We start from the raw sequence: 26,135 nt of genomic DNA, 5'->3' as shown, positions 1-26,135 counted from the left end.
AGTAAGTAAGAGCAATAATTAATAGTTTGGTTCATTATTAAGAGTAAGTGAGAGCAAATTAGCAATTGATAGTATTGAACCCAATTGTGAAAGAAGGAAGTGGGTTTTAAAATATAAAAGAACACTAAGGCTTTTTAAAACTAAACTTTTCAGAAAATCAATGGAAATGTGTAAAGTTATCCAGAAGAAGAGCAGGAGCAAAACAATAACATGCAATGAGGGAAAAGGATGAAAAATGAAATATAAACAGTCTCTAAGTTAAAAGGCAGGTGAGTGGATACACCTACAAAACATAAATATCTGGTCTACTAAATCAGAAATCAGTTAAACTGTGTTATCTACAATGAAAAAAAAAAAAAACCAAAACCCAAAAAAAACACAAAAAAAGCCCAAAACCAAAACAAAACAAAAAACCAAATCAAGTGCCTTTCTGACAATATACCACTACAAATCAACTCTATCTTAGAGAATTACTAAAAATTTGAAATTTAAAAATTAAAAAGTCAGAGGAAGAGCCATAAAAGTTAATGCTATGTTGCCAATGAAGTCACTTAAATGTGATGAAAACTCTGTGGCTGCAGACATGTACAATGGGGAAAACGTAGTACTACACAGTTCACTTGGTTTTTAAGCCTGACAGATAAATATGGGACTACAAAGCTGCTAAAAAAATCAAAAGGGACAGGAAAAATTTGTGCCCTTTATTAAACCAACAAAATGAAGCCCCCACAAAAGGAGTCACGATAATTTTGATAACATGTGGCACACAATAAGATTGCTACTATATTTATGTTCAGTACTAAGCATGTTGAGGAAAGATATCACAGCCAGTACTATTAACTGCAAGAAGATTCCTGGTGGGTTGGTATTTCAAAAGTGGCAAATTTCTCAATACTTAAGAAATGCTTGGAATTAATGCAAAAATATTTCTTTTCATGCTTGCATGGAGAAAACACCAGTTAAATTGACATACAGCTTAACACAAAGAACCATAAACCTGGCTTAAAAAGGAGATGGAAGCAAAAGCATGAGAAACTCCAGGAGAAGTTTAACCCACTGCTCATGTCTTCAGAAGTCTGGCTTCGTCTAGTTGACAACAAAGAACGAGAGCCACACAAAAGCAAAGTTGAAAGATGACTGGGTGAAACAAAACCTCATTATTAAGCAACTTCAGAAACATTACACCTACCACCAGAGGGGAGGACAAAGTCTGCATCCTGACCAATTGTCCACTAATCCAAGTTTTGTCTGTCTTCTAGTGTTTAAAATATGAGATTCCTTTTTTCTTCCAGAATCATGGGATAAAGGGCTGTTCTGGAGCTCACTAGGTCATAATAATGGAAGGGATAGGAGCTTCAGAAGTATCTCTCTGAGGGATATCACAGCTGAAATAGAAATTTAGCAATTACCTGGAACATTCAGTTCGGTGTCAACTGAGCACATTCTCAGCATGTTTCAACAGATTTGATTGAAAAATCATCAGGTAAGATGCTAAACTATAGTACAGGAGGAAAGCATTTGAAGACACTCACCCTGTAGGTTTCCATATTTTAAATAACAACCATGCTCCTCCCTCTCCTGAAGAAGTGTTTATGAGCCAGGACAGACACTGTATGTTTTATGCCTCTTTGGATTTATGCGTTTGCTTTTCAGTTCTACTTTTAGGGGCTCTTTGAGGTTGGAGAGAACATTAAATGATAACTTATCCCTTTGAGATAAAGGCATTATGCTGCAAATTTACCTAATCATTTGAGAATAGGGGTGGGAGGGACGATCTGTGACCTGGCAGCATTTAGCATCAGACTGACCTTTCATCCCATCTTAAGTCATGTTATAAAAGCAAGACTTTGTGGTCCACTGCCTGCTTCAGGTTTTAACTAGTAACACGGTTGACTGTCCTGCTTCTATCTCTCAGCCTCTAAGCTTTGGACATCTCTAAGTATTTCCTATCAGCAGTTCACAAACAGATGGCACCAGCCTGGGAGATGGATGACTGCCCCCAGCTGTCTGCCCCTCCCTGCTCAGCACAGAAATGGCTGAGCTGTTTGAAAAGCAGCTGCTAAACTACTGACTCCTTCAGAACAGCCATCCAACAAACTGCCACCAATTCTAGCCCCTCTTGCAAAAAAAGTGCTCCAAGCCAGGTGTTCCTGCGATGGAAGGGAGCACTGGACAGCTAAGATAATCATTAGGTTTTTTCCAAGATCTTATTGTCTCTCACATAATGTCAAAAAAGGTATCATTTTGCAAGTTACTATTCCTTATTTTTCTGCTCTCGGTAATGTTGGGAGACCTGGTCTATTTAACATCTCCATTAATCTCTCAGAAAGGTACTAAGCTTTTTCACTCTACTCTCTCTACATCAGTACTGAAGATGCCAGGAGACACCCAACACCTAATTCTGTGACAGTTTATTTAGTACAAATGCTACAGGTATGATTTCTCCCACAGAAAAAAAAATCATTGGAAAACATAAATGGCATATTTGTAATACTGTACCCCCACGGTGTTCTACCAGGCCGGATGCATAAAATTATTCTGCAAGACCTCAGTGGTACCAGAAGTCACCAGAGCAGAAAGTGCCCCACACTCAACACAACGATTAGGAGAAAGGACAGCATTCCATATCGCAGGAGACAGCTGCTTGTGCCTTAAGCAGGTGGTCAGCAAAGCCTGCTGGAAAGGCCAGGGAGGGCTGGCACGCAGAGAGGGCTGTGCCATGAGCTTACTCAGTCAGGATGCTGCCTCCATGCAGAAAGGGGAACATGTCTATTATGGGAAAAGATAACGAAAGGAAAGGCAGCAAAGGAATCAGGACACAGATTATCAGTGTACAGAGAAGAGCTTGGCTGACTTTGGAGTGAAGAGGGAATCGTGTTCACTCTGCAATCAGCAGTGTTGCCCAAAGAGCTGTAAACAAGCCAGCTTTGAAGAGGCATGGTAACATGAGCATGAGGCCTGTGTAGAGGCTGAAATACAACCTTCTGTACAAATTTAAATGCATTTAAGCAAAACAGCACAAATTCTTCATACTGCCTCAGTACACTTCAGCTAAAAGCTGCCAACTTTGAACTGACAACAGGTTGCCTCACAAAAGATGAGAAGCACATAAATTGCATATAGAAGAAATTCTGAGACCTGGAACATCTTGACCATAACCACACAAGCCACTCCTCAGTGAGAAACAGTGAAATGGTCCCAGTTTATCAGGGGAAAGGGGCATTAAGAGCTCTCTGTAACACCTCATCCCTTGGTTCAGAGAGCTCTGTGCAAGTCAGTCACAGGGTGGATAAATAACCGTCCCTTCAGAGGCAGGGCCAGCTCCACAGCAAGCCTGCCCTGTTCCATAAGCTGGCTTGTGAGCACTGAAGATGAAATCAGGGACTATATTTATTCTCCCTGCCCGGTCATATCTTTCTATAGATCCCAGACAGGGCCTCACTTCCTTGGCCTGGATCCTGGAGACGAGTAAGCAAAGGAGGGCATAAATCAGTGCCTGGGTTCTGTCAGGAGCACACTGAACCAACCATCCACACCAGGAACAGGTGCACTGAAGGCAAGCAGGGACACTGTCCCATTTGGAATAGTGGGGGAGGGCTTGCAGAAAAGCTCTTCATTTCTTCTCCCTGAGCCTACCCTAAACCTTTCACCCTGCAAGAGGGTTATTTACCTTCTGCAGTTCACCAGTCCAGTCAACTAGATGTGTTCCACTTAACACCAATCCATGCTAAGTCAGGCCCAGCCAAGTGTCACTGGCTTCTGTATCCGTTTGTGCTTCACTTTTGCTCTCATTTATTTTCTTGTCTTTCACTCTCTGCTCTGACACACTCACTCCAAAGCTGAAATACTTCAGGGGCTGTGCAAAATGTTCAGTAAATTAATACACTCTTAAAACACAACTGTATTTTTTCATCAGTAATTTTAAAAGTCACCCATCATGAAAAGACGTGCAGGCATAGAGCAATAAGAGGCATGTCACTAGTTCATGCTTAATTAATAACCATGGGGTGGATTCTCAGGTAATACTGTAGTCTGAGTAACATTTTAAGCAAGCATCGGTCCCTAAAGAAGCAGTCTTACTTTAACCTCAGTCATGGTTGCTCACTCCCAATCTCACCATCCTTTCTCTAAATTCTCAAGATGCTGTGCAGTATCAAAATTAAAGTTCACATCTTTTCCCCTTTCTGGCCATGTTAGTTTTAAACTGGATTAGCTCCCCAGCTGGTTCCATAGCACAACCATAAAAATGTCTGGGTCAGCTCAGAGCAGGAATTGATGTCTGCCTGAGAATACTGGCCCCAGATTAGCCTCAGGGTGATCAGCCTTACCCAACCCCGATTGCTCTTCCCAGGTACAATGATGTGTGTACCCAGTAAAACCATCCACTGCAGATAAGGCCATGTAAACAAGACCCCACCCACGCTCCCACAGTCAGAGCAATCCATTCCCTTGCTCGGGGAACAATGGCCTGATGGGTGGACAGAAACCTGCAGAATTACTTGTGAAGTGCTCCGTAGGAAGCTCCAGGGCATGCACGGAGCATCCTGTGATGGGGCCTGTGAAGACAGGCAGATTCCAATGTATGGGGGGGTGGAAAGCAAGTACCGACTGGGTAAAAAGAGAGCTGTCTTCCATAAGATCCTTGCTAGTGTTTGGAGAAACTCTCCACCTTGGGACTTAAAACCAAATACTGGGTATTCAACCTTTGCTTTGCATTTTAATCACAGAAGTACTAAGTGGTTTCTTGCAATTCTCAGCTAGGGAATCCAGGCCAGACCAGCTTCTGGTTAACAAAATCAAAAGAAATGTTAACTGTGGAAAAGGTCAAAAAAACCCAATTCAAAAGCATGTCTGCCACGCACAAAATTGACTTCTGCTGCAGCTGCAAGCCAGAGCCTCTCTGTACTCAGGGCTGGGTAACTAGTTAGCTAGATGAGAAGAACCCACAGGTGAAAGATACTTGTGCCAGAGCTATGAGATGGCAAACTACAATGAAAAGGAGTACACAGAACCTTCCACCCTTAACATCTGAAAAGTGTAGGTAGTAAAAGTGTAGGTGTTTGCACAGCAGCAGAGCCATTCAGGCGTTCAGGAGCTGAGCTTCTGTCCTGTAGCACCAGACACGCAGACCATTACCTGTTCTTACCTCCGACAAGAGCAGTGAAGACAGCAGCAAGAGATACCATAAAAGACAGGCTTTGTCACACCATGAAGCCATATATTTATATATAAAGATTAGTTAGTAGCATGCTCGACTCTGAGATCTATGTTATGGATAGTCCCCTGAAAAAGATACCTATAACTCTTTCTGCTTCGTGAATGTCACACCCATTTTCCTAAATAAGACTCCAGGCAACCAACAGCACCAGCCAGGGAACACCTGAGAGAAGGGAATTCCCAGAGCATCATTTGGGGCAGGGGGCAGGCTGTCTGCAGCGTTGTGCTGTGGCCTCTCTCTCTCTCCTTACCATACATCTTGCCTTCGTCGGACAAGATGATCTTGCGGCGGCCACATGGCGGGTAGATGGCTAGCGCTTCCTGGAAGCTCTGCTCGATGTCCGGGCTCCACACGCCCTCGGCGTCATTGTCGATGGGTTTGTCCAAGGCCTCGCTGCCCCCCGAGTCGTTGCTCCCCTCAGGGGAGGTGGGAGAACTCCACTCGTTGGAGGTAATGGTGCCAGCTAGAAACTCCAAGGTGCCACGCGGAGGAGCAGACTCAGAACCTGCAAGGGCAAGCACATCCCACTGGGCAGTTAGAAACCCTCCAAGGAGATTCTAAAGCAAAAAAGTTGAAAAAAATCTCAGGAGGGGTTTACTTCAAGTTTTTCTTAAACGATAACCACATGTTTGGTTTTTATTTGTGTTGAGATGAAAACATTTTCTACAAATCCTTCTGAAAAACAGCCCACTCCAATTTCTCTTTGGTTCACTAACTCTGTCACTTCCCAGTTCTACTCAGAGGAGTCTTCTCTTGTCTTTATCTCTTTTATTTCTTCCTCCCTGCACTGTCATTGTCCATGTCACCATTATTTAACTTTCTGAAGCGCACATAGAGGGATTCAGTCTGTGTGAAAGACTAAAGCAGTGATGAATTATGCGGTCATCACTGAGCGCTGGGATTGAAATTTTCTTAGATACTGTTTCACTGGATCAGAGTTAGTAGTTGGTGTCACTTCTAACGTTGACATTTCTTCTGAAGGATCAGCTATGCTTTTAAAAAGCCATTCCCGGACAGTTTAATGCAGTGCCTTCCAAAGCCCATATCCTGGCAGGAGCAGAAGGCACCATGAGTACAGGGATGACAGCACCAGTTGCAGGTCAAGAACCAAGGTGCTTAGCCTGTTGTTACTGCTCATCCTCAGAACGACTTTGGGCAAATTGCTTCAAGTTTCCCCTGCCTCTCTGCTCCCTCATCACTTACTAGTCTCAAGCTATTAGATTTGCCACTGGGCAGGAGCAGAATTTGGTTTCTCATTGAACCTAAGCAGGCAGCTGCTAGCTCTCGAAAACTACAATAAATTATAGTCTACTTATAAATGCCTACAGGAGAGGCTGAAGCCTTTGAGTGGAGCTGCTGAAACACTCATTGAGAAATTGACTTCAGACCACACAGACACTTCCAGTCAACCAGGCAGGAGATAAATGGCTTCTAAAGACACCGGTAATTCTTCTGTCTTAATCCCAAAGCTGTTTGTTTATCATTTTAATAGCTTTGTTATCTGGGCTACAAAGAATGTTCACAAGCCAGCATTTGAGAATCAGCCAGAGTTCAAAACTTCCCTCCCTCTTCCCTCTCTCACACTGAGCCTGCGTAGCAAGAAAATCAGAATAAGGACTGCTTTTCCAAAAGCAGCAGAATCATCAAACCTGCACTGAACATGAGTAAGGAGAGAAGCCTGATATGGCACCTCTCTAGTTCAGAAATATCACAGTGAAAATGTAAAGGGGAACAGAGGAGAAATTTGGGTGTGGTATTTGTCAAAAACTAGTCATTAAAAAAAATATACATGCAGTAATGCCATGTCGTAGTTGATATAGGGGGAAAACAGCCCATTCATTCAAGCTCGGAACTTCAAAAATTCAGGGCTCATAGCTCCAGAAGCTTTTCTGACAAACTTTTTTCAAGTCTTTCTTTAGTTTCTTATCTGTTTGGATTTTGGGTTTTTTAAATCTTCTCCAAGACCACAATGACTAGATTTTATTTTTTTTTTTTTTAATAAAAGCTCTTTTTAATTAAAAGTTCTTTCAGAACTTCCAACATTTCAAAACCTGAAATTGTAAAGATTTGGCAACACTGGCTCTCAGATGGTTTTGCTGCTCTTTAATGACTTTAGACAGTAGCAAATACATATTTTACATCTCCAAAAGCTAAGGAAATAAGACAATACTGTGCCTTTGACTAATTTCAATATAGACAATATAAATTAGACAAATAACTAGACACAGTGTACTATGCAGCATTTTAACAAATGGTGCACAAAAACATTTAGAAAACCCAGTATATGACTTATTTCCTGTGAGAGTATTTGAAACACACAAATCACTGGAATGGTCTACCACAGCCGATCCATTCAATTCAGCACCTACATGAGATTATTTCAACCTTCTTCATCCATTTAATGAACATGGAAAGAAATAATACAATGGGAGGTGAGAGGGGCAGAGAGGGGAACACACACTCAGCTTTTTACCACTGGGACAGACATCCCAGCACACTGTGAATGGCACCAAGGTCAGCTGTGTGACTTTAAGAGACCCTGAAATGAAAGGTAACAGTTGCTTCCCTCCCCAAACATTCCCCCTTTCACTGACAGATGCTAATAAAAAATTTACATGGGTATTTAAGAGATTGTCCTGCTGGGGAATCCCTGTAGAGGAGTAAGCTTTCCACAGGGAGACACTGACAGGGAAAGAGAAGTTACCTGCTCCAAATTTTCCTTTTGTATTTCCCCAAGCACCCCTAGTCCCTGGAGGCTCTGCAGACCCTCCACAGTTAACACACATGACAATATCCACAAACACAAGGCCCAGGCTGGTTGTAACTTGTGATGACAGGCTGAAAAGCAGAGAGTTCAGAACGAAACCCAAGGTGTGACAGCAAGCGTACTCATCATACCACCTGCACTGGGAGCTGCAAATCTCACACGAGCCAGCAGGTTTCACGCCAAGTGAAAACATCTCCAGCTGCTCAACTACAAGACTCCCAAAGTCACAGTCACTGGAAGCTACAGGTCTGCTGTCAAGCCAAATCCTCTAGCAATGCACACAGGCAAAGTCATCTCCTAGGGGATGAAGGACCATCATGACCATAAAAAGCATCTACTTTGAATCCAGTTATTTTCATCTCCTTAGTGTCCATGCTGACACAGGGGAATACCTAGCAGATGATTTCATCATGGCACACTTAAGTTGAAACTCAATAAATATATCTGAAGCATAACTCTCCTCCCCCATCACATATCCTGATCATTTCATATTTTACAAGGCTTGGCATCTGCGCTAAGTGCTTTTGGTGACGCAGGAAACGTTGGGTCCATTCTAATCCAAGCTCCAGAATAACTGGAGGAGAAAACATGTCCTATTCAGTGCAGTGTCAAGTCTCCAGACTCTGTTCTCCAAACCTTAAAGAAAAGTTGCACTGACTTGACTTGAGCAGATGTCATTCATACCTTAAGAGAAATCCACAAAGCCAGAGACAGAATACGTGAACTTTCTCTCACGTTGGTGTAAATGAAGGGAGATGTGGAACATAATAGCAGTGACAGAAGAAATTATATAAATCTTGAAGTGACCAGACACATTTTTTTAATGCTTCTTATTTTTCATTCCTTGCCCAGCAATGTTAGTTTAATTTCAAGTTACAGCAGGTCAGCAAGGACCAAAGTGTGCTATTGTGGTCAATCCCAACTTTTCTACGCCTTGGGTCCTGATTCTGCTTTCCCTTCTTGGTACTAAAGCTATCCCTGATGGATGATGAAAAATGGGGAACCATACAGATTATAAAATCAAGGATGTTTGGCCATCTCCAGCTAAAACCTCTGTAATTACTCAGATTACAAAGCACACTAGCAAAACTTTTACTTCCATTTGATAACTTCTGAAGAAATTCTATAGACTGAAATGGCCATGGAAATCCTTATAACGCTATGCCTCTAGATCACTAAGACACCAAAGGCTTAAAAGGCCTGCAAAGTTGTCTTAAATAATGCTGTTTAACTAGTAAGGTCCATGTGCAGTCCCAGGCAATCCTCTGTGCCAGCAGCAATAGCCAGTAATTCAGGGAGCCCTGGTTGAGTGCTATCTGATCTGTTGGTCTCTGCTTTGGCTCAACACTTTCAAACCTTCTGTTTTCTGCACCGTTGATCTGAACTCGGTGGCCAAGATGACCACTCATTAAAGTAAGCAAAGCAAACTAAAAAGAAGCTGGGGATTAAACCCTGTGCTAAATGGCTTTATTAGGATGGCAAACTGGAAAACTGGCAGTGGAATCACTTCCCACTGAATGAGCAATCAGGTAAAAAACAGAGGATTTTTCAGAAGCATGAGAATGTTGAATGTCTTATTTATAAGAAAAATTTCAATAATATTCATTAGTAACTTCTTTAACAAAATACAAATTTTTCAGTTAGCATCTACTTTTCATTTGCTTCTGTCTTCTATTCAATAGTTACTACATGCATACAGCCTGGTAATTTTAATGCTGATTTGTATTACCAAATGTTATAATACTGCTAAATGTTTTAGTACTTGTTACATTTTTTTTAGGTTCTGCCTATGCAAGAGTTTGTAATCATAAAGCTCACTTCTGATGTGGAGGGAATTTGATTCTGAAAGCACTAAACAGACATCCTAAACATGCTCAGACAATTCCTTTCCCATCTGAATTCCCTCACCAGGCACAGTTCTTAGGAACAGAGTAGTCAGAGGATGCTGTCCCATATTCATAACAGCAAGTTTTGCCAGAGGTCACAGGGCTTGGTGTTTATTCTCTTGAGATTCCCTCAGCCTGAACTTATGCCCCACTCCTTGCCTTTTGTACTTCTGTGATTGTACCTTACAGTTTTCTTTCTCCTGACCTCATTCTTATTTTACCCAGAGATGATTAACTATCTTTTTTTGTAGGGTCCAGTCATGGGCTCTCCCCCAGGTTCAAAGACACAAGGCCCCTCAGAGCACATCCACCTCCTCACCACAGTATCTCTACCTTCCTAATGTTTCCCTCTGTCCAAATACTGTTTTTTACTCACTCTTGCTCCCTGTTTCTCTTTCTGCCATGGTCATTTCTTAATGAGTCGCTCACAAAGCAAAACCATGGAGAAAACACAAAAATCTTTCAGCTCCAGCAGCTTTGCTTAAAGTGTTCCAATTCTGATAATTTCAACACTAACCCTCTTTCCTTTCACACGTGCTATCTCATTGAGATTCAGAGATCCTGCAGGGCTAGACAGCTGCCAAGAGCCCTTCAGCAAGGTCTTATTGACAGGGAGTACATCTTTAAACAGACTCCACAGTCTGACACATCTGCTTTCTAACATTAATCCCTCAGTCATTACTGTTGGTAACAGCTCCCTCTTAAGTGTTCGTGGCAGCTGCTCAGCACAAAATCATACTTTCCTGTGGATCTGAAAAATTGCAGCCAGCTGCCTCCAGTTGTTCAGTTTTCTTAGAGCTGCTCTGTCCAAGAGACTCCCCCCACTCCACGGCCACCCCCTTTCCCTTTTGGAATCGAGCACAGCACAGCAGGCAGAGGGTCCCCATTGATTCACTCACCCCTCCCAGGCAGGGGCCCTTGCCAGCACAGCCCTGTGCAGCCCCACAGTCGGTTCCACTCCTGCTCCGGAGCTGGCTGCTGCTGCTTCACCCAGAGCATCCCTGCACCCTCGGCCTCATCCACTGGAACTGCGGGCTGTGCTGCCAGGGATTGCTTCACCTTACAGGTGCTCCTGGGTGTCATTGAAATGCAAACAAACCCCAACAATTCCCGTATTCGCCACCTTGGTGTAACGTGAGCCAAACACTCCTGCTATAGAGGATTCGAGCCACAACATTTTCATATCTGATCAGCAGTCAGAAATTTTGCAAAAAAAAAATCAGTTCAGCCATAACAGATAATATCCTGCTTCTCAAACTTTAAAGTTTATTTTATATATATATCTCTAAAACAATAAGAAAACCTGGAAACAGGAGCAACCAGCCACTTACTCCCATCCAGAACACCTAGCAAATGAACTTACACAATGCAGTGATACAAGGAGATTCGAGTTTAGGGAAGCAACAGTCCAAAATACTAAGAAACCTATTACTCAAGGTTCAAGATGGAAGATAGTAGTCAAACTTACCAGAGGAAGAAGACTGAGAAATTCTATGGGACACTACAAGAATAGTTTAGTTCCTCTGAAAGAGAAAAATTAGTGCAATTGGTAGATGAGTAGCTCCCAGATGATGCAACTCAAGGACTGCAGGAAAAACATACTGGAAAGGAAAAACGTGGGGAAAGCAAGTATTCAACGACAAATAAGATTGGTGGAGGCTTGCAGACAAAAGAGGAAAAAAATCATGGATGTGTTTATAGGGTCTCTACAGAAAAAAATTAAGAATGCAACTGAAGCAAGACCACTGAACTGTTGCTAGGAAGGTAACAGCACTTTTGCAGCACCAGACAGCAACCAGTTCCTCAGGCTCCTTAAGAGCTGCAGTCCCATCATTAAAGCAACCTGGAGACAGTGCAGATGGGTGGGTGCAGTTCACTGGGCCTCTTGAGAGGGCTTCACTCAAACACTCCGTAACAGCTTAGCCAGGGGCTGAGCCTGGCTGTCATCTCACTTTTTGCCTTGAGGCCCCTTGCAATCCTGAGTAATGCTGGCTATTCCCTGTGAATAGCCCTATCCACCCAGGACAGCAGAGTAATGCTGCATAATCCCATGAATAAAACCAGTTAAGGTAAGTGTTACTGGCTGCAGAGGTCGTGAAAGCTCTTGGCAAGCAGCAGTGCCAGGCAAGGAGGAAAGAATTGAGATTTGCCTCTCTGTATTGGGCAAAGTAATAAACTCATTAAGTCCACTGGCTGCACGGTGAGATTTTTGTCTCTGTCTCAACACTGAGTAAGATTGGTTTAAAAGGAACAAGCACTCCTCGCCTCAGATCATATCCAACAGGAGGCTGGGCTCCAGCTGAATGCTTGTCACACTGCCTAACACAAAATCAAGCTCGGTTTGTTTGCTGCACCGAAACTGCCTGCAGCAGCTGCTGTTCAAAAGGCACCTGACTTCCCGAGCAAAGCAAAACAACTCTTAAATTATTGCAGCAGCTAGCTCTGGCTGAAACAGAGAGAGGATGTAGTGTCCAGCAGAGTGATATAAATCAAAGCAAGGAGAGAGGAGGACTTCCATCAGTGCAGCCCTGGATAATGCAGTCAAACAGGATGTGATGAGATAAGGCTGTGTGTGGCCTTGCACACCATCCAATCAGTTACATTTGAGATAAAGGAAACAGAGCATAGAGCCTTGCTGCCCTAAGGAGGGGAGGAAAAAACCCCACAACCCAACGACAAAACCCAAAGGCGAGCTCTGATCCCACAGTCTAGATGTGGCCAGCTCAGGGGTCGATCCTGAGCAATGGGCAGCTCCTGCCCAGCTCCCACGTACAGGCCACATCACAAGGCCACCAGCCTGGGACTGACAGAGTGACTACTGGGTGATTTATGTCTCAGCTGGGAGAGAAAAACCAGCCAGCAAGGGCAGCCGAGATTGACACTGCCAGGTTGTGCTGGGACGGAGCCACGCACTGGGCTGGCCCCAGCTCTCAAAGGAACAGTGGAATTCCTGGGGAGTCACTGTTATCTCCCATGTGGGAACTGTTCCCAGAGCTCCCATTCTCCCTGACTTTCCAAGACATGTGGCATGTGTTTCACAGCTTCCCAAAGAGACAAAGGTTGTGGCAGGGTGAAAATGGTTAGTCACCCTGGTGCTAGCAGCAGCAGGCCCCAGGAGTCATTCTCCCTGGAGCTGGTTAGAAAGCAAAGAACCAGGAGGGAGTCAAGTAATCAGCATCCCTTCACAGAAGCATTGGTAGTGTCAGCTAACACAGGAAATTTGTAACTGTCCCTTTAGGTACAGGCAAGTGTAGATATTGACTGACTAAAATGACTTGAGAACGACCAAACCAACCTAGAGACAGAAATAAATCAAGCTGAGCATCTTCCCAAAGGGTATTATTCACTTACTTATTAAAGGATAGGGAACCTTCAATAGCAACCTAAAAAAACCTTGCTCCTAAACTTGCCAAAACTCAGTTGTTTTGAAAATCTCACCAATGGGCTCAAAAGCCCTCATTTTACCTATGGGAAAAAATAGACGATGAAGATGTAAATGAGCCACCCAATGGGAAAAAACAGAATAAGGTTAAAATCTAGACAAGAACTTCAAGGCAAGGAAAGGTTAACTTTAAAAGTGATTTGCAATTGCAAGTGGTAACTTCAGAGGGGCTCAAGTCTGGAAATAGAGCATATTTTAAGGGTTTGCTGACAAGTAACACTAAGCTGAGACTCATAATGCCCACTTCATGATATCAAAATCAAATTCTTATTTCCTAATCCTGCTTCCTGCCCATGACATTTTTCAATCTCTTCTCTAGGGCTCAAAGATAGATGCTCCAGCAAAGCCTCACCACCGTGACATACCTAGCTCCCCATGACACTAATGGCAGAACTGAACATGAGCTCAGACAAGAGACAGATGTTTGCAAATCTCATCCAATGCAGTGAAAATGTTTAGTTCTGAAACCCCAGTCAGTCTCCAAGAAAAGAAATAGCTGAACCTGGGCTATGAGACTTCCAAGAGAATAGACAGACAGTGATCACATGACCCATGAATGCAGTCAAATTTCCATTTCTGTGGTGCTTGCAGGTGGTCTGTGTTGTGGGCATGATCTGTCTGGTCAGGACTAAGCCCTCTACTAAAGGCTCGAGACAAATGCAAATCACTAACAGGCAGAACAGGTACATAAAGTGGGACCAATGCTCAGTGCTCTTTTGAGTTTCCCTCCTTCAGTCAACCAATTACACGTGCTTTGATTTTAGTAGTAGTCAGGCATGAGCTCAAAGGGTTTGATGCTTGTTGTAAGGCTATGCCTAAGCAAAAAGCAGCCACGATGAAACATCTCCATCAAATGAATGAGCCCTACCCATGGGGTATCCAGACACCACCCCAGCTCAGTTTTGGGGTACGCACTCCATCTGCATCACGCAGCAGATCAACATGCACTGCTTACACACTCAGTTCGTAAGGCTGACACTGTGAAAGCCAACATTTCTGTAAAACAGTGTGAAATTTCCTAGCTAACACACACCAGACACTTCTGCCAGATTCCAGTGCTCCTACCAGTTGGATACATGAGACAGTAAAGCCACCCTCAACTCAGACCAGTGTAATTTTGAGTTCAGTTTCCTTTCTCTAAATGTGGCATAAACATGCCATCATCTCCAACCTGCTGAACATGGAATGATTTCACAGAAAACAAATGAAAATCATGAGAATCTGTAATTACAACCCCAAACCTCAAGCAGGAATCAGTTAAAAAAAAAAAGAAATAAATGTCAAAAACTGAAAAACAAACTTGTCCCCAGATACTACAGGAAAGTATGAACCTTCTGATTTATCTCTTTGCCCTTCCAGACCCTTCTTGCCAGGAAGGTCAGCAGGTTATATACCTTCTGCTGGATTAATCTACAGGAGAACAAGGGCAGCTAGCCAAGCAAAACTAGATTCTTAAAGGGACACAGCCAACCACAGACTCTGCTCCAGTTTTTAAAGCACATTCTTACAAATAAAACTTGCGACCAAAAGCAGTGGAAAAAGATGCTGCTACTCTGTTTTTCAGTTTGCATACTGGATGGATAGAAGCAGAGATTTACATGTTCTACCTGCAGTTATTTCCTTCTGATCACATAGATCCTTCACAAACAAGTGGAGAGAAATGAATATAATTTTATTCTTTTCATAAAGATAATTCAAAGAGCAGTGAGTGTGCTTGGATATAATCTTCCTACACAAACCTCCCTTTTACACCTTTTTTTTCCCCTTAAGCTGACAAGATTTTCAAACCAAAAGATCTGCCTAAATCCTGCTAGTCTGGTACAAATCTGCTTTATTTCAATGAGCTTACGGAGATGTATGATCAGGTAAAATTAACTTAGGACACATTAATAAATCCTCCCTTTCCATTTCAGTATACACCTGCTCCACATTCTCTTGACATTTCCTCTTTAGTTCAAGCAGTCCAGGTTACAAGAGATTACATTTTGCCTGGACATCTGTCATTAATAGTTACCATACTGTTGGAAGGGAGGCACTTTGAGGGCTACACTGATTTGTTTTCTCTTTGGCAATAGCAAAACAGATGTTCTGAAGGCTTGCACCCAGGCTCTGAAAGCCACTGGCACTCATATCTCAGAAATACAGGAGGGTAAAACACCTACCCTTTGGCAATCACATTTTAACGAAGGTAAGAACAAGGTAATTATAAACCTACAAGAGAACAGAAAAACAGAGCCAGTGACTCAGCCAGTAGCACCAGGAACTGGAAAACCTGCCCCTCCCTAGCAGGAAAACGTCTAATTCATATGGTGTTAAAAACAAAGGGGAGTGACTGCATCATCTCCAGAAAAAGGAGGACCCAAGGGGCAGGAACAATAAAACCAAAAACCTACCAAACCCTCCCCCCATCCCCAAAAAACCCCAAGAACTCAAAACGCCACCACCTATCCCTAAAAAACTCTTTCTAATAATCTAGTCTCAGATCTTGTAATGAGCCCCATGCATGCCAGCTCATGGCTTTTTTACAAGGCTCTACAAAGGAACATGCTGGGCATTTACTTAGTTGGCAGAAGTTGCAAATATATGAGCATCCGTTACTGTAAATCCTAATAAACCTGATTGCTCCTCAAAGGAAGATAGAAATGCTGTGAAGGTAAAGAATGAAAAGAACACAGTGACCAAAGCAATAAGTTTAGATTTAAAATAGCATTTGTTACTCTCCACGGAAATCACAGCTAAAAATTACTTCAGATTGGCTTTGGAGAGCACTGATCATATTATTAGAAAATTAACTAATGGCTTCAAAACTATGCATAAATATATATATGATATATGAGATACAAACAGAATCAACAGATACAGAGGGCACCTACTGGGATGCTGCAGGGATCTTTGCTAGTCCAGTTGTCTTTGACATCTTAATGAAAGATCTAAGACTGACTCAAAGTAATGTTAAAGAAACTTGGGAGTGATACAGAATGAAGTTTACAAGCACCAGTGGGTAGAAACAATTCAAAGGGTGTTCGTGTAAAAAAGAAAACAAAAGAAGCAAGGGAGACAAATAGGACTATGTGGGAAAAGTAATGCAAAGAAAACCTAGAGATAAAATCAAGGAAAAAGCCCGGCGAGAAGCAGGAGCTAAAGACAAGCAAGAGTGAGAATGCTGAACAAATGAGAGAGTTGTCTGCAAAGCAAATGCTTCTGCAAAACGACCAATGTGACTTTAATCTGCCTGGGCTCAGATATCACTTCAGGCAAGGAAGAGAGATGAATCACTCCAACTCGTGGAATATTGGATCTCATTCTGACAAAGAAACACAGATAAACTGAAGAAAGTGTAGAGTATAAAACACCCCTGATAATTAGACCTAGAAAATTGAAAAATATTATTATACCCTCATTAGTAGCTTGTAAGAACTTAGAGATGTAAATGCAGAGAGAAATAATAACCAATCATTTCAGAGAAACACACACCAAGGCAAAAACTGCTGCAGTAGAGTAAGAAAACTTTTCTGATGTACACAGGGTGATGAAAAATTTGCCCCAGAAAACTTTTGCATGCCGTGGGGGAGTGGGTGAGAAGAACCAAACCAAACCCCAAATCTAACAAATGAACAAAGACAAACATGAGCTATGGACAAAGTGTAATAGACCTTTAAAAAGGGGTAATACTATATTTTACATTTTTAAGATAAGTCATGGTCAGATAAAACAGAAAATTGTATTGCTCTCACAGGAGCTACTGTAAACATGGTCCAAAGAACTACTTACGGTAGGGAAAAATGGCAATGTTGTTAAGAAAATGTCCCCATTCTTCTCCCACCCTTCCCCTCCTAGTCACTGCACTCCCTTCTCCAGGCACACCAGCACATGACCATATGATTAACTTGACTGGAGAACGAACAGATGTGGCTGAAAACCAACTTGCTAAAAGTGATAAAACTTGATAAGAGCATTACTTTTCCTCTGGATCAGTCCCGGTGCAGTGAACAGCAGTGCCAGTGTCCCTGCCAGTGACAAAGCACAGAAGATACAGAAAAGGACACATAATACCAAGGAAGGAAAGCTGTGAATGAGCACGCAAACAGAGCTGAAAGCTGTAACTCTTGGAAACAGTACTTTTCAGCAACCCTCTCAAAACTCTACTTACTCTGCTTGAATTCTGTGAAACTAGTACCTGAGTAAGAAAACCAACAGCAACTGTGATTTTATGTAAGCCACTGTGACAAGATAGTGTGACACGAAGCCCCTTTTCCTCTTTAAAGCTTGGCAGAACTATTTTCATGCCATTTTCCCACAGATGTTCTTCAATACAGCAACATTGAAATGCTTACCACAATAATAGCCTAAATTACTTCAAAACCACCGGTAGCATTCATTTAAAAATCAAAAATAGTGGCAGGATCCAAGACAGCAGAGAAATTCCTAGTAACCATTCTCACGAACATTTATTTGCTTCCACAATGACCTCCAAGAAGACACAAACAATGAGCTGATAGCCCGGTTTAGAGATTGATAAGATGGTTGAATGCTCAAGTTTGAGGGAGCCATTCCCACTGGGATTTAGGAAAACCTGAAGAGGTGACTGCACCCGCTGCAAAACAACCTGAAAAGGTGATTGGCTGCCCTTCACTCTGCCAACCCGAATTCCAGAGAAAACCAGAGTTCCTTAGCATTCAGCAGCCCTAATAAATAAATCCCTCTGTATTCACTACAGGACGATCCCAGGCTCTTCTCTGTCACGAGAACGAGCTATCGAAACCAAAAGGCTTTAATTGCACAGGTGAGTGTAGAGCAGCATCAGCCCAGCCCCAGCACTTGCTGTGTACCCACTCTGCTTTCCCCCTCGTTCTGCTCCTCTCGCTCCTCCCCGTTACTCTCTGCCCTGTCCTGCTGCCCACTTCCTTCCGTGGGAGAACAATAAAACCTCTCACATCTTCCCAGACAGATGGACAGACAGGTGAACCAATGCTCTGCTCACTCTGCACACAGACACCGCCATCAGGTCCTGGCAAAGCCGACCTGTCCCCAGCAATAGGAAAAACGAAAAATAAATCCAATCCCTAAATCTCCTTTCCTCCTGTTCAGCCCCCAGCACTTCACAAGTATTTTGCATCGCTTATCTGTAGAGGAGTCGCAGAACCCAACTCTTAAGGTTAGAAAGTAACATGAGTGTAACTCCAGGTTAAACAAAAACAAAGTTGTAATTAGCTGTGGTTAGTTCTGAGTTTTTCTTTGCTTTTGTTAAGAGTTTTTACTTAACATATGTGATCGTTCACTATAAAATACTTTACAGAAGTCCGTAAAACATGTAGAGTTACACTTCTTCCCTCTTCTGCAAAAAAGCCTCATCTTTAGCATCCCATGCAAGAAACTGTTTAAACGGAATTATCTGCATAAGATAAAAGATTACTCCGGAAAGGTTTTTGTTTGGGTTTTTTTTGTGTGTGCTCGGTTTGTTTGGGGTTTCTTTAATCCTTTCCTGTGGCATGCCACCAAAACTCAGCTGTAACTTCAGAATAACTGAACTGGGAAAACATCCCCTCATCTTTTGGTAAATGCCCTACAACAACCTACGTACTTCTCACAGATAAGCTTCATTATGATTTTTTTTGTTCTATTTTTTTCCCCGAAATCATTGTCCATAATTTACATTAAAATTTACTACATTAAGTACTGCTCCTCCTTTCCACGCTCCCCAAGCGCATTTCTACGAACCATACAGAAACCGCTATTTTTTCCCCCCTTCCCATCAGCGCTGCAGTTTTCAGCGACCGCGTTCCCGAAGTGGCAGCGCCGGCAGCCCCTTCCCGGCGGGGGAAGCCGCCGGAGGCTCCATTGAGGATGTTCCCATCGCTTCCTTTGTACGCCTGTGCCTCGCCTGTCGCACACGAGCGGCTCCGCACCCTCCCTTCCAGCCCAAAGCCATCGTGGAACGGCGTGTCCCGACCTGAGCGAGGCAAGAGCGGCGGCTGTTCCGCAGGGGCAGCGGGGACCGGCTTCAAATCCTCCTTCAGCTCCAGGACTTTCTGCCGAGAGAGCACCGAGCGCTGTTAGTGCGCGCCTGCCCCTCGCTCCCGCCCGATCCCCACCTCCGAGCCCGCAGGGGTGGGAGCGGGGGCTGGGACGGGGGAGCGGGCGGGTCAGCCTCCCGCTCGGCATCGTCGCCGCCGCCAAGTCGCACAGAAAAAAAGTTGGCGAGGAGAGGCTCCGGGGTGGGCCCGCGGGGCTCCCCCTTGCCGGTCCCGCGGCGGCGGGGAGAGGCGAACAATGCCGGGGCGGGCGGGTGGCCGGGAGGGATGGAATGGGATGGGATGGAATGGGATGGGAGCGGGGGGGCGGCCGGGCCGGCGGGAGCGGAGGCACAAAGCGCACACTCACCTGAGGAGCGCGGCGCGGCCGGCGGGACGGCGAGCCCGGGCGGCGGCGGGGCGGGGGGGCGGCCGGGCAGGAGTTTGGGAGGAAAAGGGAGGGTTTTTATTTCCCCTGGAGTTTGAAAGGAGGAAGTGAGGAATGCGAGGAATGAGAGTTGGTATGAAATGAAGGCGGCCGAGGGAGGGAGGGACTGCCGGCTAAGGCAGGGGCTGGGACGGGGCTGGGAGGGGACTAGCGGGGGGCGGGGGGCAGCGGGAGAAGGGCCGAGGCGGAGTTGGGAACAAAACCCAGCGGGGCCGGGCGCTCCTCGGCCGGGGGCCGTGTGTGACCGGGGCGGAGGGAACGCGGGCAATGGCCGGAAGAGGGGCCCGCGGGGGCGGGGGAAGGAAACTCCGGGCGGGCGGCCGGGAGCGGGGGAAGGGGGCGGCTCGGCAGCGCCGGGAGCGGGCGAGACGCCGCCGCCGCCTCCAGGAATCGAGAGCAGGCACAGCGCCCGGCGCGGGAGAACTTGGAGTGCGCGGCCCGGACGGGCCGGCCTCGGATCCCCGGGAACGCCGCCACTTGCCCGGTGCTTTCCCTGGGGCCATGGGCCAAGCGCCCGTGAGGGCGCTCCGGCCCCAGGGACAGCCCGCGCCGCCCGGGCAGGGACGCGGCTCCCGGGCTCCCCCCTGCGCGCCAGGCGCGGCCCGGCGGCTCCGGACCCCCTCAGAGACCGGCCGTGATTCCCAGCCAGAGACCGGCCGTGATTCCCAGCCAGCACCGCCGAGCCACAACGGAACAAACAGCCCCAGCCCGACACGGCAGCCCAACAAAGTACTCGCCCACCAACCCGCAAAGCGGTGTCTCCCCGTGGCTTTTCTCAGTCTCACGTCGGAGCTGCTCCTTTCCTACCTGTTCATACAGGAATGCCGGCATGCTGCGCTAGAAAATGCCGATATGAGACTGAGAATCGCACGAGGGTTGAAAAGCCACATCCCCAAAACAAAAGCAGTAGGAAACCAGCAAGTTTAGTAAATGTCGCTACATCCTAGCAGCAGCTCGGGGAATGCAGCTACATCAGCAAACCAAACTTTTCCACGGCTCCGGCAGGTGATTTTGCCACAGGTGGCTGGAACTACCTGTGAAGAGTTATAACATGGTTGGCTTTCTTTAAAACTTCAGTACATCGAAGAAACTGAGTTTTTTTCCAAGAACCCAAAGCTAAAAAAGTTCCTAACTCTTTCAAATTGCAGTGAAAATTGCAGGGACCTGGAAAGAGGTCCTAAATGTGTCCTAAGGCCTCAGAAACCAGGTGGCAAAACCCCTCAATTTCATATAAATAAGATTTTCTGATACAACTGTAGAAATTAAAAGTATAAATAATATAAATAAGATGATATCACAACATTCAGTGAAACGATTTTTGGGGTGTGTGTTTTGGTGTTTTTTTATATAAAGCCCTGTAATTAATTAATTTAGTCACTGTTTCTATTAAGCTATATTTAAAAGCTATATTATATTTTCTATTAAGCTGTATTTTAAAAAACCACTACATATATGAAAGGTAATTCACTTCTCATCATATATATTCAGTGGGAATTCTAGGCCAGGTCTCATAATTATGTGACTAACATTGTTTTGCTCTTATTTCCTTGCCAAACCAACACAGCTCAAAGAGAAGGAATTGAAACCTATTCCTTCCTGTGAATCATCACACAAATTGTTTGCAGGACTTCAGTCAGTAGCAGATGGAAATTCACTCAGGAGAATACAGGTTTTTTAGTGGTGGGTTGTTCAGATTTTTTTTACTGGACATAATGCAGAGCTAAACGATTCTGTTTGGAACAGAAAGCTGAGAGAGTTGGCAAACTTATCAGATTAGTTCCCCAACCCTATTTGTACTCTATCAGTATGATTTTCTTATTCAGTTCTTAAAATAAAGCCCTTCCCCCCCCCCATAGCAAATTACTATTACTTTCCCTATATTAAACAAAGGGCTCAATTCAATTAAGCTTTAAAAAAAATCCTTTGTTTTCTCCAAAATTTTCAGCTGTTTTGCTGTGAACAGTGCAATGGGTTGCCCTGTATGGAGATGTTAATTGAATAAAATTAAATGATCAAATATTTCAGCCTCTCGAATATATTCACCCATTTATGAATACATAAATTGAACATTAAATTGAACATTAAATTACCATACGTTATGGTTACCATAGCCTTTACCTTAAAGCATGTTGGTGAAGTTGGTTTGCTTCTGGATCTTTCTCCCATTTTGGAACAGAAGAAGTGACCTCCAGCTTCCAGGGAGGAAATAATAATTCTACATAGAACACCTTGAGGGATGCAATGAGAAACCAGAAACTATAGAGTGTACAGTTCAAAAGATGCAAGAGTTAACACTGGTACAGGATCTCTGCCTTCTTTCTGGCAGGGGTTTCAGTCGTTGCCACCTCACAGTGGGAGCTGGTTGTTTTCCCTGTTAGTAAGGGAGCCCTTACACATCAGTATTGCTTTTCTACTCCTTTTCATAACTGTATGCTGGGCCAAATCTCTTGGCCCTAGGATTACTTAAGGGACTTCTTTAGTTCTGAACTAGTTCCAAACTGCAGTTAGGTACAACAGTTTGATCATGTGGCAAAGATGAGATGCCCGACTCTGCGAAAGAAGGACTCTGTCCATAGCTCTGTTTCACAGGACTACACACAAACTCTTAACTCAACTTGTAAATCACAAGGAAGGGTTTGCTTGTCTTCTGTATCAGGAACAGGAAACCTAATTCAATGTCATCCAAGAGATTTACAGAGCTGTTAATCCCAGCAAGTAGAGGAGCACATTAATTAATTATTAGTATAGGTATAATAATTATACTAACAGCAGCAAAACATCCTGTCCTACTGCTACCAAATTCAGCAGCAAAACTTCAATGAGAGTGAGACAGCCGTAAAAGCATAAGAAATAATTCACTGTCTTTTATGTTTGTAAGCCCGAGAGCCTATAACAGCCTAAGAGCCATTTCCATCTGCTAGGCTTGCCTTTAGGACTCCAGTTTAACCATTTAATATGCTTCTTTAAGATCTTGCTGGGATTTCTAGCATGCTACATTTGCACGTATGCAACTAATATTACTGTGTTAAGAACAAGTGCCCAGTCATGTTTCCCACTTAATTTTCTCTTCCCTCTAAGACTAATTTGGCTCAGATGGAAATAGTGGAAAAAACAGAGGTGCTTGAAGAATAGGGCTTGCATGTTGAGAGCTGTGCCAGTTTCTGATTATCAGATCCATCATATCTCCTCTTATTGAGGTTCATACATCTCTCAGTGGAAATAGGAAAATATAACCACTTCAACTTGATGTTCTTCCTAGCCTTGCATGACTTCAGTACCTGATTCAGAAAACACCACCTTATGTGCTTCAACAGTTGAATGGGTTCAGATGGAAGGTGGGAAAATGCAGTAAGGACCATCTCAAATGCCCTAGCTGGATGCTGGGAAAAAACATTAGAAACATGGGGCAGAGAAATTGAACTAGCTTAAACAATGAAATAGAAACCAAGAACTACAGCAATACCTGATAATATTGGGGGAGGGAGGGGGTAAAAGTATTAGACAGACTACCCTTACATTTATTCCCAGATTTCCAAGTATATGGGAAAAATATCTAACACCACAAAGAATGGGAACTAAGAATTACAAAGGAAAATAGTAAGAAGAAAATTATGATATTCAAGAAATAGCAAGAAACTGAGGTAGTAAGTCAGAGAAGGAACACAGTACACCCACAAGTGACAGTAAAATAAAAACAATCATTTAGAATTAAAGACTTTTCAATATATAAATTAGTTTATTTTCATTTAGATATAAAAGTTATAAATACAATTAATGTAAAACAGCATCTGATAAAGATGACTGAATCAGTTCATCTGTCTGCAGAATTTGACTGAGGGGCCGTGACATGATCATTTGATGTCAAGAAATAGCTTGAAGAGTCACTGCTGACAAGGCTAATTAAGTAAAAGGATGCTTTTCTGGGCACACAAAATAATCTTGAATCAGAAATTAGCATCCTACCTTCAGGTCACCCCAAAATAACATAAGGCAATTTCTTTCACACATCCCTAGTCAGAAAAATAATCAGACAGGTACACAAACTGACTTCCTTTCCTGGATGGGCAGAGGGAATGCAGACCCATCAGCCAGGACTTTAGAAGAGCACAGCTGGAAAGCACTGCCAGGTCTCATCCTCAGCCTGATGAGCAGGAAGGCACAAAACAGATCCATTAGCATTCAAGTTCTCTTCACAGACTGCTTTTCTGATAAGATCATCTCAAGGAAATATCTCAGCAGCTACTGAAAAATGCTCATCTGAAAGATACAAGAGCTGGATTTCTCAGCCTCAATTCATTATTTTACAGTTAAATACAGCATTTACTTTGTGACTATGATCATTATTCTTTCTGGCAATATCAGAAAACGTCTTCACAAAGTTTTGTTAGTTTGAAAGCACAAGTGATATCTACCGCTGCAAAGACTCCAGAGACCAAAAGCAATATATCTGCTCTTTGCAGCTTGAAACAGAGTTAGTCTGCTGACAAGGACAATATCCAAAGCTGGAGTACACCTAATTCTTGTCTCAGTAGAGGGACAGACTTCTCCAAACTATTGTGAATATGGGTAATAGGCAAAAAGCAGGCAAGACAGTAATATTCTGTGCTTCAGTACCCAGAAGATGTGTGCACTGAGGCCTCCAGGCCACACTGTGTTGCAATCCACTCTGGTGAGTTAAGGCCACATGAATCAAGTGTTCCATGCTGTGACACAGTCTCCATACTGAACACCCAGTATTAAAAATGGAACATTGGAAGGACACATTGCAGAGCCTTGTGGTACAATTACAATAAATTTACCAATGCCTTTGAAAATACCTGTAATCTCTTTTTGAGGTAACTCCTTCTTATAGGCAGGTTAAAATTATTTATACAAAATCTACTTTAATATGTCATGCCTTGAGATAATCTCACATTAAAAAAAAATAAAATTGGTCACAAATGTATACCTAAAAATGTAGCAAATTTCATGAACAATGGCATAATTAAAAATATTTTTCATCAGTTTACAGTCTAGATTCAACCAATCAGAACACTGCTTTTCAGAAGTGGTACTGTATATTGTTACAATACTATCTTCTGCCAAATTCAGCCAGATTCTATCATCTATTCAGTCTCATTTTTCACATGGTTAGAAGTAACAGAAGTAGCAATGAATATAATATCAGCCACCGAAAAGGGAGTGTTTCAGATTTGATTGTTCTTAGTTTGGTAAAAAGACTGTCAAGGGATGGAGAGAAATTAGAATACTGAAAGGGAAATGGAGTATCAGTCTTAGCAGACAATCATTCCAAAGAGTAAAAGTGTTGTATTAGAGCCAATTCCAGCTGTTCTCTTTTTTTCTGAGTTCATCTGATTAGGAACTCTTGAGTAGCATCATCTCCCAGGCTTTGTGGAAGCTTCAAAGTAAATGAACATTTTGCCATTATTTTTCTAATTCTAGCTGCAAGGAGTTCCAAAAAGTGGGCTTAGCGCACTCTCATGCAGCATCTGTAAATAAGGATTCTAAAAGCAGAATCAACACCAATGACAGAAACATCACCTAGATTTCTTGCTCTTCCACAGGCCATACAGAGGCTGCTCCCAAGGTGGTCTGCTGTCAACTCCCACAATGCTCTGAAGGCTGGAATTAGTTTTCTAATAAGCCTGCAGAAGTCTGTCCTCCATTTCCCTTCCAATATGCTCTTCATTGCTACACCTGCAACTCTTACAAGATGTAGGGGTGGGAGTGAGTTCCATGGTTCATGTCTGTTGTCCCTCACTCATTCACTCACAGACCAATTTACTGTCAAAGCTAGAGAGTCCAATAGCAAAAGCCTGAAGAGCACAGAGAGGGTAATTATAGTCCAGAGTGAACACATCTTCTGCTACACGACCAAACTGCATCACGATGTAGTCAGCTGGGGAGAAAAGACATTCAGAGATGAACAATTTCACAGTGAAGCAAAAGAAAAAGATAAACCACAAAAAAGCAGCAAAACCCAACCACAAACTCTCCCCACATCTGCCAGTCCCAAATATACGGGGTTGGTGTATCCATCCTTTCTCACCAGAGTGGCCTTGAAATCTGTCCTCTAGAGTGACTGTGCTATTCTAGAGATTTTTCTTCTCAGAACCAAAGCTCAAACCATTCTTTTGTTAGCCTGAAGGTGCTGTATTAGACATTGTCTTTCACTTCAGGCAGCTTTCACTTGCCCCCTCTTTTGCTGCAGTTATGGACAGCAGAGTCTGCATCCACCCCAGAAAAAAGGAGGCCTTATATGATTTTCCTGACAGCTCAGAAGTCCCCAGTAATCATGAACTAGCTTCCTTTACCCAGTTTACCTATTCTAGGAAGGGTCTCCTATTCCTCCCAAACCTCATG

General features: G+C 43.5%; 2 protein-coding genes across 5 annotated transcripts in view; both read right to left on the bottom strand.

Annotated features, from left to right (window-relative positions):
- Positions 1 to 19,904, bottom strand: part of TEAD4 (TEA domain transcription factor 4) — a 51,793-nt gene extending 31,889 nt beyond the window's left edge. Inside the window, exons 1-3 of the mRNA XM_030949768.1 lie at positions 19,695 to 19,904; positions 19,264 to 19,342; positions 5,469 to 5,723 (exon numbers count right to left, since the gene is read on the bottom strand). Coding sequence (XP_030805628.1) covers positions 5,469 to 5,475 — 7 coding nt within the window. The 5' untranslated portion in view covers positions 5,476 to 5,723; positions 19,264 to 19,342; positions 19,695 to 19,904. The remainder of the gene's footprint in view (positions 1 to 5,468; positions 5,724 to 19,263; positions 19,343 to 19,694) is intronic.
- A 3,584-nt stretch (positions 19,905 to 23,488) lies between these two features.
- The window catches only part of TULP3 (TUB like protein 3), a 32,619-nt gene continuing 29,972 nt past the window's right edge, over positions 23,489 to 26,135 (bottom strand). For 3 of the 4 annotated variants that reach the window (XM_030949834.1, XM_030949814.1, XM_030949824.1), the window contains exon 11: positions 25,116 to 25,671. In XM_030949834.1, coding sequence (XP_030805694.1) covers positions 25,538 to 25,671 — 134 coding nt within the window. In that variant the 3' untranslated portion in view covers positions 25,116 to 25,537. Of the gene's footprint in view, positions 25,672 to 26,135 lie in introns of all 4 variants that reach the window. The other variant, XM_030949803.1, reaches the window with a different exon arrangement.

This window comes from Camarhynchus parvulus, chromosome 1 (assembly GCF_901933205.1).
Source record: "Camarhynchus parvulus chromosome 1, STF_HiC, whole genome shotgun sequence".
Classification (NCBI taxonomy): domain Eukaryota; kingdom Metazoa; phylum Chordata; class Aves; order Passeriformes; family Thraupidae; genus Camarhynchus; species Camarhynchus parvulus.
The sequence above is the reverse complement of the archived record's forward strand: the minus strand, read 5'-3'. Positions and strand labels throughout refer to the sequence as shown.